We start from the raw sequence: 10,339 nt of genomic DNA, 5'->3' as shown, positions 1-10,339 counted from the left end.
CGCATGCGCATTGAGTTTCTGACACCGGAAGAACTTTATTCAATTGGTATCGCGCAACTGCAGGCGTTAGCGGCCAGTGTTTTGTTTTTTTGTTTAAAAATTCTCTCAGACGGCGAATTTATTAGAATCAAAAACAGAGTTACGTGTAATTTATACCAGAGTCTCCAAAAGGAGGAGGTCTATTTTGTTAATACCAGATTCCAGGTTTTTAAGACTTGTCGCTGTACAAGGTAACGTTAGCATTCAGCTATGTGGGCTAAACTGAAATAAAATATCACTGCTGCAAGTTAGTTAGTGCTAGTGGACCAATGAACTGACTGACAGTATGACTTTTCACAATACATTAATCTGTGCAATACGGTGATTGCCTTCTACATTACATAACAACATTAATAGAGGCTGTGTCATGTCCTAACTATGTCGTAATGTTTGAGCTGTCAGATTACAGAACTTTGTTATGAGTTTGACATGACCACTGATGAGGTGCCACTCATTACTGTAGACGAGGAAATAATAACTTACACTGCTCGGTTTGGACTTTTTGTTGTGTACATGTATGTGTGTGTGTGTATGTATGTATGTATATATATGGATATGTGTGTGTGTGTATTGTATATGTATTGTCTATCTATCTATCTATCTATCTATCTATCTATCTATCTATCTATCTATCTATCTATCTATCTATCTATCTATCTATATCAGTCACATCTGAAATTACTGCTGAAACTTACTCACTTTATTGTTGAAAAAACACAGTCCCTCGTGTCATATTTTGCAGTTATTAAAATGATCTGATGTAAATTGCATATAAGAGGGATCTAGGAAAGTATAAATGGTAAAGTTTTAAGATATACTTATTTAACACAAGTTACCTTAACTTTCTCTTTATATTACTCATCTGTTCTTAATTTTTTAGCAGTACATGATGATCAATGACACTCAGTACAAAAGCTGCCTGTCACATAAGTGGGTAAATTTTAGATCATTTTTCTGTCAAATCCACAACTTCTAATCTGTCACATGCTTGTTGCAGATGAGTGGTGATTCAGATGCAAACAAAGAGTTTATGGATCAGCTGCGGATGCAGGAGCTCTATGGTCAGAGGAATGAAGATGGTTCTGACCCATACACCTACGTTGACCCAGAGGATGGCACTGTGTATGACTGGGACCATGAAAAGAAGGCCTGGTTCCCTAAAGTAGGACTTTAGTTTCAATGTCATTCTTACTTTTGCTTTTTTTCCTTTTTGTCCTTATGTACCTGTGTGTATGGAGCCTCATTTTGTCACCAGTGAGATGGTGTTGGCATGTACAGCACACCATGTCAAATTTATGTTAAGGTTAATAACAACGAATGGAGACGTATAAGAAATATTGTGTTTACAGAAAACCAAATGAACTAATTATTCACTATTAAGATGAGAGGGAAAGATAGTGTAATTACATTAAGAGCAAATACGATTAGAAACATATTGTTAAAACATTTATGGAAAAAATGTAGGATCTGTAAAGTTGATTAACCACTGGGGGAGGTCAGAAAGCCCATGGTTCTTCCTCCCTTGGGGAGGGGGAGGCCAGTGGGGAGGTTTTGACCCCTCCACTTTTTAACATAATTCACTGCACAAACCCAACCATAACACAATTTCACTTCCCTTCTGTGTATTTGCAGATGCTGTTTAACTTTATGGACCACTATTAATGTCGTTGTTAATGTTGTTGGTTATGAAATTGTACGTCAATAGGAAAACTCAGATTAATTCTCATTTCAGATGTGATTGTGAACTGCACTGTATTTTTCCAAAGTTCATCAGAATCACTTTCTGTGATAAAGTTAAGGAGGTTTGTTTCATTTTCCTAGATCACAGAGGACTTTATTGCAGCCTACCAGGCCAACTATGGTTTCACTCAGGAAGGGAATCCAGACGCAAACAATCCTGTAGCCAGTGGCGTCGACCCAGCACCCCCTGAACCAGTCAGCAAACCTCCAGAAAAGGAGAAACCAGCAGAGGTCACCCAAAACCTGAACCCAGACCAGAGAGAGGCTCCAGCTAAAGAAGTGAAGCAGAAAGGGGAAAAGAGGAAAGCATCAGAGCCAGGTAATGCCTGGGACATTAATCAGGAGTTAGGCATTTCAGCTGTAGATTAACTTCATTCTTCTTCCTGCTTATATAGAAAATGTGTATTCTACATGTGTTCTGGACAACTGTACAGATTTGCAGAAATATTTCCTTGACTAATGCTTTTTCCATTTTTGTGCTTACAGGATGGTTTGATATTGACGATAACAAAAACACAAATGTCTATGTATCAGGTTAGAATTACAATTACTGTCTTTTGTTTGCAGTTATTGAAGTATCTGCCAGTCTGTACGTTTTTCCTTTTTACCTCATCTTTATCTTTCTCCTTTCTCCAGGCCTGCCCCCTGATATTGGTACTGAGGAGTTTGCTGAGCTCATGTCAAAATGTGGCATTGTGATGCGGGACCCCATCACAGAGGAGTACAAAGTCAAACTCTACAAAGACAAAGAAGGCAATCTGAAGGGAGATGGTCTTTGCTGCTATCTAAAGGTCAGTCAGGGTTTGTATTTACTGATGAAATAAGGGTTAAAATTAAAAGTTCAACTTGTTTTTGTTAAAATTACTTTGACCTAAGACCCAAGATCAATAAAATTAGGCTTAAGGACAGAACATTAGTGCTTGGTTGGAGGCTGTTAAATTAATGACTGTGAAGTCTATTACAGGAAGTTTAGTCAGTATCAATAAAGTTCATCTGTATCTATAGGAAAACACTCAACGTAGTTATTTTGGATATAAAGGCATTATAGTAACATGGTGAGTCACACAAACATAAAGCCAGTTTAAAAAGCAACCATCAAATGTCAAACGTGCCTTCAACTAAAGTTGTTATGAATTTACATCAGGAGCATCACCAAAATCAGATGCGTTTTTAAAATCCTTCATTCTTTTTGGCCAGTATCAACTTGAAAAGGGTCTTAAATTATGTTGACAAATTATGAATTATAATAACAAATGTAATATAAGTATTTGCAGCAGTCTTACTTAATATCTCATTATGAAGCATTAAAATAGCTGTTTGTGTGTGATGGTTAATATCTTCAGAAAGAGTCTGTGGCACTCGCTATGCGTCTGATTGATGAGTCAGAGATCCGCGGTTATAAACTCCATGTGGAAGCAGCACGTTTTGAGCTAAAGGGTCAGTACGATGCCAGCAAAAAGAGGAAGAAGAACAAAGATTATAAGAAGAAACTGCAACAGCAACAGAAGTATGCAACCTTTCTGTTTTTACTGTCTTAGTTGTCTTTATTTAGAAGAACTCAGTTTATTAACATAAAATCTTATTTGAAATGCCATTCAATCAAATGTGTGTAGACAGTTGGACTGGAGGCCCGAAAAGCAAGGAGAAGCGAGGAAGCGGTATGAGAAAGTTGTCATCATCAGGAACATGTTCCATCCCAGTGACTTTGAGGTAAGTGAACACACACTCACACATATACAGTCTACAGTTTACCTACAGTATATGTACTGTATATATATGTGTGTGTGTGTGTGTGTGTGTGTGTAAGTAAGCAACAGCATTAAGGTCTGTGTTGGTCCTTGCAGGAGGATCCTCTGGTGCTGAATGAATATCGTGATGATCTGAGGACAGAGTGTGAGAAGTTTGGGGAGGTGAAGAAGGTGATCATCTTTGATGTGAGTTGAAGGTCTTTTGCATTGATGAGGTTTTTGTTTTCAGTTTTATGTCAGTTGTGTGTGTGTACTCACATGCAGATCTCTGTTGTTGTGTGTGTTGCAGAGACACCCCGATGGTGTGGCATCAGTGGCCTTTAAAGAGCCAGAGCAGGCTGATGGGTGTATCCAGTCATTTAATGGACGCTGGTTTGGAGGGAGGCAGCTTTCTGCTCAGCTCTGGGATGGAACGACTGACTATCAGGTATCCTATAAATAAACAATGGGTAATATGGAACTAAAATCATATCTCTGTAGTTTTAGGCTGAACACACACATGACACACATTATGTACCTTGATATGTTCTGAGGTGGGCTAAATATTGTAGGTCAGAACCAGACATGAAAAGCAAACTGTAATCAACATAAAACACAAAGTTGTAAAACATTTGAAAATGTGTGTGATAAAGTTGTAATGAATGGAATTTAAAAGATGAACCTTAATTCTTAAAATAGGCCTAAAGTTCTCCATAGAATGGTCAAATGTGTGGGAAAGAGTGGGTATGGCTGCTGATCTTAATCTGTCATGACACAGAAAAATAAATGTGGGTGGCTGCAGATGACAGACTGAGATATAAGAAACGCCGATTTGGAAGAAACAGGTTATGCAGAGGACCATCAGACCTCATTTCACTACAGCCTCTGCGTTCTTTCTCTTTGTTCAGGTATCTTTGGATTAAATGCATCTTGCATCAGGCCTTATCCTAATTCAGGTCTCATTCATTTATTCTTTATTTTGAGCAAAGGGCCTGTGCATCTTAACCAACATTCAAACAAATGTAAATGTATCCAAATGAGTTGAAAGGTTAGTTGTTGTCAGTCCCATCACCTCTTGTAAATGGGTACCCTAGAATAAATAAAAAATAGTGTTTTGGTTACAACAGGTCTTAATAATACATGCATAATACATAAAAACAGGAACGGTGATGAACAAGGCAATGTAATAAGGGCTTGCACCGTCCACTCCATGCATTGACCTAGTATTGCAGCTACTCCAGGAAGGATGCACCCGTTGTCAGGGGCAGCTGTTGCCTAAAAGGTTGTAGAATCGACTTGTGACCAAAGGGCTGCCGGTTCTATTCCCCAAACAAGCAGAGATTTTGTTGGCAGATGTGCCCTTGAACAACACACCTAACCCCTGGGTGCTCCTCCTCCAGATGAGTTAAAGGGTTAAATGCAGAGGGTTGATTTCAATATGTGTTGCATGTCCAATATATACTGACAAATAAAGAATCGTCCTCTAAGATACATTTAGATAACAGGATAATAACAAACGACCAATACAAGTGGATGAAGGATGTGGATGCGGTTGGATAACTCATCTGTTGTGTGTGGATTTCTCAGGGATTCATGTAAAACACTGATATTTGAGAGAATTAACATTGTTCTTGTTTGTTTTTTCAGGTCGAGGAGACGACGCGGGAGCGGGAAGAGCGGCTGAAGGGTTGGTCATCGTTCCTGGAGGGAAGCGAACAAGGTCAACAGGGCAACGCTGCTGCTGCTGCTGCTGCTGCTGCTGCTGCTGCTGTTGTGAAGCCAGCAGAGGGCACCTCCACTACACAAACCACAGAACCCAGTGGTGCCACAGAGCCTGAGCAGAGCCTGGCAACAGAACCACAGCCCTCACCAGAACAGGAAGTGGACTCTACTGACAGCAGCCTGGCAGGAAGTGATGAGGAGGAGGAAGCCTAGATGCATAGATTTACACCTTTGGTTACTATGGTAACCTGTTTGGACAATCCTGCTTAAGGGTGAACTGCTGTGAATGTTAACACTGAGCAGGAGAGGAAGAGCAATGTTTGTAATTAACAAAAATAAAATTATGTTTTTGACACATCATCATTTCCAGATTTGGTTTATATTGAATGTACATCATTATTTTTATGAAGAACATGAAAATAGACCTTTTCCCATCATTTAAATTCATGTCATATCATAAACAACAAAACAGAATTGTAAATAATCTTTAGTTCAGATCTTCAGTCCAATTACACTAAATGTATAAATGTGAATAAATAGCTTTGTGTGTTTCTTCTCAGATTATCATAGGTCTTTGAAGCAAAATGTATGGACAAACACCAGCTAAATATATTTAACACCTTCCATCCATTTTTGTGCTCTGCAGTGCTGTGTGTCACTCTACTTTGTGTTCAGAGTGATGTTTCTGTTGTCTTGAGTTTGTTTTCCTTTTGTTAATCTTGACATTTTAGTCCAGAATATGTAACTATCCCCTTCTCTGCTTAATTTGTCAGATGATGATGACACTGATAGACAGACTTCAATCTGTTTATTCCAGATGAGTGGAGCCTTTACTGTTTGATATTTGAGTTTAATATTATTTTAGTAGTTATTGTTTAGTATTATTTGTCTCACTGTTTTCTAACTCCTCATACTTCAATGTCCATCTCAAAGATGTTCACATCTCATTTGTTTTAACCTGTTGAATGGTATTTTCCACTGTACAAAATAGTAGCGGAAGAAATTATTAGACCATTAAAAATGATCAAAAACAATGGTTATGCAATCAAGAACTAACTCCTGTGTGAATCATGGGACTAAAACAGACGAAGAGAAGAGAAGAAAACATGGAATACCTAAAAGCACTGCTTTTGTCAGTACAATGATGCCCTAGATACTGATGTAAGAACTTAAGTTATTTTGGATATTATCAAGAAAACCATGGAAAATGGATAGATATCTGCTCTGAAATTAAACTCTAATGAGGTATTTTTGTTGTTGACATTTAACTTTAGTTGTACCAGGCATTAAAATGAACAAGAAATTGAAGAAAACAAGGGTGGTCTACTAATTTTTTCTTTGACTGTATAGTTACCTTGGCCTGTGGATTCCTGAACAGTCTGTTGTGATCCTAATCCCCCATCCTTCCCCTTCTACATTGTGTTATCCAAGGTCACACAAATCTCTGAAAGAGGCAGAATGACCACATACGTAGATAACTAACTAGGGCTGCACTGAGAGAGCAGACAACCATAGTTAAAAACACCTTTAGTCAGAATACCTTTGGTTTAGACCAGGGGTGTCAAACATGGGGCCTGGGGGCCAAAACCGGCCCACCGAAGGGTCCAATCCGGCCTGCGGGATGAATTAGTGAAATACAAAAATTACATTGAAGATATTAACAATCAAGGATGTCAAAATAAATTGAGTATAATTCCATCTAAAGTGGGTCAGACCAGTAAAATACTATCATAATAAACTTTAAATAATGAAAACCACATTTTTCTCTTTGTTTTAGTGTAAAAAAAAAGTAAAATTACACAAAAATGTTAACATTTACAGACTAGTCTTTTACAAAAAATGTGAATAACCTGAACAAATATGAACAACCTGAAATGTCTTAAGAGATTTAAGAGTAATTGTACCAATATTCTGTCTGTTATTAAATGTTTTGTGTATTTGTAGAGCCACTGTGATCTGTAAGTTATAATGTGCATGTGGAAATGATAACCTGAGGTATAATATTGTTAAAATTACACTTATTTTTTCAGTTTGTTCATGTTATTCACATCTTTTGAAAGGATAGCTTGTAGATCATAATGTAAATTTACTTTTTTTGCTCTAAAACAGAGAAAAGTTTGGAGTTGACATTATTTATATATTATTATGTTATTATTTTACTGGTTCAGCCCACTTCAGATCAAATTTAGCTGAATGTGGCCCCTGAACTAAAATGAGTTTGACACCCCTGGTTTAGACTGATAACATTCAAAGTCCAAAAACATGGTGAGGATTCCTGATGTTAAACAATTCCAGGCTCCAGAATTTAAGGTATTTGTCCTTGACTCATGTCCTACACATCCACCGAGTTAAATGAATGTCAATGCCGCAGTTTTTCTAACCCTGTCATCGTACCAACAGGAGGGATCAAATGACCTTGACAGAGGTGATAATCATCAAAAACAATATCCACAATAGCACAGACATGTCAAGCATCATGCAAAGAACAGATTACCAGTGGGGGGCAACAGAGATGAAGTCTATGCTTCTATTGATTTCATTAGACATGGGAGAAGGACGGGGTGGTATCGACTAAAAGGTAATCACAGTAAAACATTTTATATCAGACAGTAATTATTATAGTAGATGTTAGATCATTATTTCATTTAAAAGGTCAATTTGTGCTCCTTAATAAAAGTTAGACTGTGATTAATGGTTTCATCTGTCCTTTTTCTTCTCTTTCTTCTTGCTCTAAATTTCCTTCTTCTACTCCTTCCATTTTCTTCTCCTCCTTTTATCTTTCTCCACCTTTTTGTTGTTCACCTTCCACTTGTTCTCTTTCATCACCGTCTCATTCCTCTTCTCTTTTCCTTTTCTTCCTGTACTCCTCTTACTCCTTCTATCCTCCTTGCTTTTTTCCTCCTCTCCTTTGCTGTTATTGTTTTTATTCCTTTTCTTCTCATTCTTCTCCTCCTTCCTCTTCCTCTACTCATTCTTGTTGTTCTCCTTCTTATCCTCCTCACCTTTTTCCTTTATTCCCCCTCTTCCTCTTCTCCTTCCTCCTCCTCTTCTTCTTCTTTTTCTTCTTCTTTGCAGATTACTTTAACCCCTCTAGCATATGTTCTGCTATCTGCTTTTGTGCAACATGTGCTACTCAGTGGGCGTTCAATTGCTGTCTGAGCATTGAAATTATATTAGAAATTTACTGAACATTTGTTATATCTTCCTGAGACCTAGGAAAGTAAATGTTTGTTTTTTGTTTTTGTTTTTTTTTACATTAAATAATCGTCTTGATTGGAAAAAGCATAATGCAACTGTTTTTCAGGTACAATTTTTATTTATTTTTTATTTTTTTTATCGAATGTCATTTACAGTGGACGGGATTTTTTTTCTCTTAAGTGAAGCTGTCACGTAAAGCTCTCAGGAGTATATTGAAGAAAATTATATAGTGTTAAGTTTAGTGTTATTGCTCATCCCTGCAAGAGTGGAAAAAATGTAAAATTACACATTTACAAAGAAAAGCAGAAAATGAAATATTCAAAGAAAATGATGTGTAAGAGAACTGTTACATTTAAAGTAAATTATTGAAGTAACAAAAGCAAATTACATTTCAGGAGAAACACCTTGGCATTCATATTTCATATGCTGACATTTCCATTTGTGTGTTTTATCCTGAACAGGAAGACAGCACGTGCAGGCTGTTGAGTCATTCCCATGCCTCCTGTCCACCCCCAGCTATGACTTTTATTGCAGAGTGTGAATGCAGTGACGTAGTAAAACATCAGCACAGAGTCCAGGTGTGTGGGTGCCTTCACCGAGTACAATGGCACGTGAGCTGTTTGTGTGTTTTTTCCTCTCTCTCGTTCAGTAATAATGGCTTTTACAGAACAAAAGAAATGCATATATGTTGTATGTTTGTTGTACATGATAATCTGTGAGTCATATTTGTACAAAATACACAGGAGAAGAAAAATCTGTTAAACATGAGATGTGTCCACCCACTGTTATAGGATGTGTATATAATGCAGTCCAAGACACCACAACTGTTCAATGAGTAATCAAGTGGATAGCACTGATACGTCTCTAAAGGTTAATGAACATTGTGAATTAAAAGGTGAGAAACACCCACAGATTCATTGTATGTTAGTTAGTCAGTTAGTTGGTAATTTATTCATCCATTTAACAGAACATGAAATATACATACATACAGTTTGGATTTCTATATTAAATATGGGCGAAAAGGTGTAGGCTGAAGCAACGGCTTATTTACACCTACCCTATTTACAAGAAGGAAAGTTGCAGAAACAAAAGAAGATAACAAGATATCACAGTTTTAAACAATAATATAAATAAAACAAATAATATAATCTAAGCAAAGTCTTAGGTTTATACTGATAATTGGCTTACTTTATCCTGATATTTTAAATTTAGTGAATACCTTAGTTTTAAACATCCTTTTAAATGTAGTTACTGATGTGCATGTTTATAATTCTTTATCGAGGTTATTCCATAAATTTACTCCAATTACAGATATGCATTTGTCTTTTGTGTTGGTCCTTGCCTTTGTTTTCTTGGACACACATGTCCCCCTAAGGTTGTACTGGGACTCTGAGAACAGCTCTTGTATGCAGGGTGGAGGTAGGATGTTGTGTGCCTTATAGATGAATACCGCAGTGTGGAGGTGAAGCAGATTTTCTAATTACAGAATACTTGTACTGATAAAAAGTGGACTGGTTGAAGCAAAGTAATCCCTAATGGCTTTCTTTTGCAGGGTCAAGATTGATTTGATGATTGTTTTGTATGTGTTTCTCCATACCTCCACACAATATGTTAAGTATGGAAGTATGAGGGAGCTCATACATACTTCATTTTATGTAGTATTGCAACTGCTTTTGAGGCTTTTGTTTTTATATTATCTATATAAGCGTCTTTGAGTACTTAGAAAAGCGCTATATAAAATCTATGTATTATTATTATTATTATTATTATTATTATTATTATTATTATTATTATTATTATTATTATTATTATTATTATTAACATTAACTTAGTTTATTGTCAATAATGGTTCCCAAGAATTTATGTTCATAAACTTGTTTGATTTTGACACCATTTATCAATAGTTTGACTGT

General features: G+C 36.7%; 1 protein-coding gene across 2 annotated transcripts; it reads left to right on the top strand.

Moving 5' to 3' along the window:
- The first annotated feature begins 18 nt into the window (after nt 1-18).
- htatsf1 (HIV-1 Tat specific factor 1) lies at nt 19-5,961 on the top strand. 2 transcript variants are annotated; one of them, XM_030153996.1, is made up of 10 exons: nt 19-230; nt 1,037-1,201; nt 1,861-2,098; nt 2,266-2,313; nt 2,416-2,570; nt 3,123-3,286; nt 3,393-3,489; nt 3,624-3,713; nt 3,817-3,954; nt 5,154-5,961. In XM_030153996.1, the coding sequence occupies exons 2-10, from the start codon at nt 1,037-1,039 to the stop codon at nt 5,439-5,441; spliced, it is 1,383 nt and encodes a 460-aa protein (XP_030009856.1). In that variant the 5' UTR covers nt 19-230; the 3' UTR covers nt 5,442-5,961. The 2 variants fall into 2 exon arrangements, with proteins under 2 accessions (XP_030009856.1, XP_030009857.1); XM_030153997.1 differs by lacking the exon at nt 19-230 and having other exon boundaries at nt 5,154-5,251; nt 5,282-5,961.
- Nucleotides 5,962-10,339: the final 4,378 nt, after the last annotated feature.

The sequence above is a fragment of the Sphaeramia orbicularis genome, chromosome 14 (assembly GCF_902148855.1).
Source record: "Sphaeramia orbicularis chromosome 14, fSphaOr1.1, whole genome shotgun sequence".
In the NCBI taxonomy this organism is placed as follows: Eukaryota; Metazoa; Chordata; class Actinopteri; order Kurtiformes; family Apogonidae; genus Sphaeramia; species Sphaeramia orbicularis.
The sequence above is the reverse complement of the archived record's forward strand: the minus strand, read 5'-3'. Positions and strand labels throughout refer to the sequence as shown.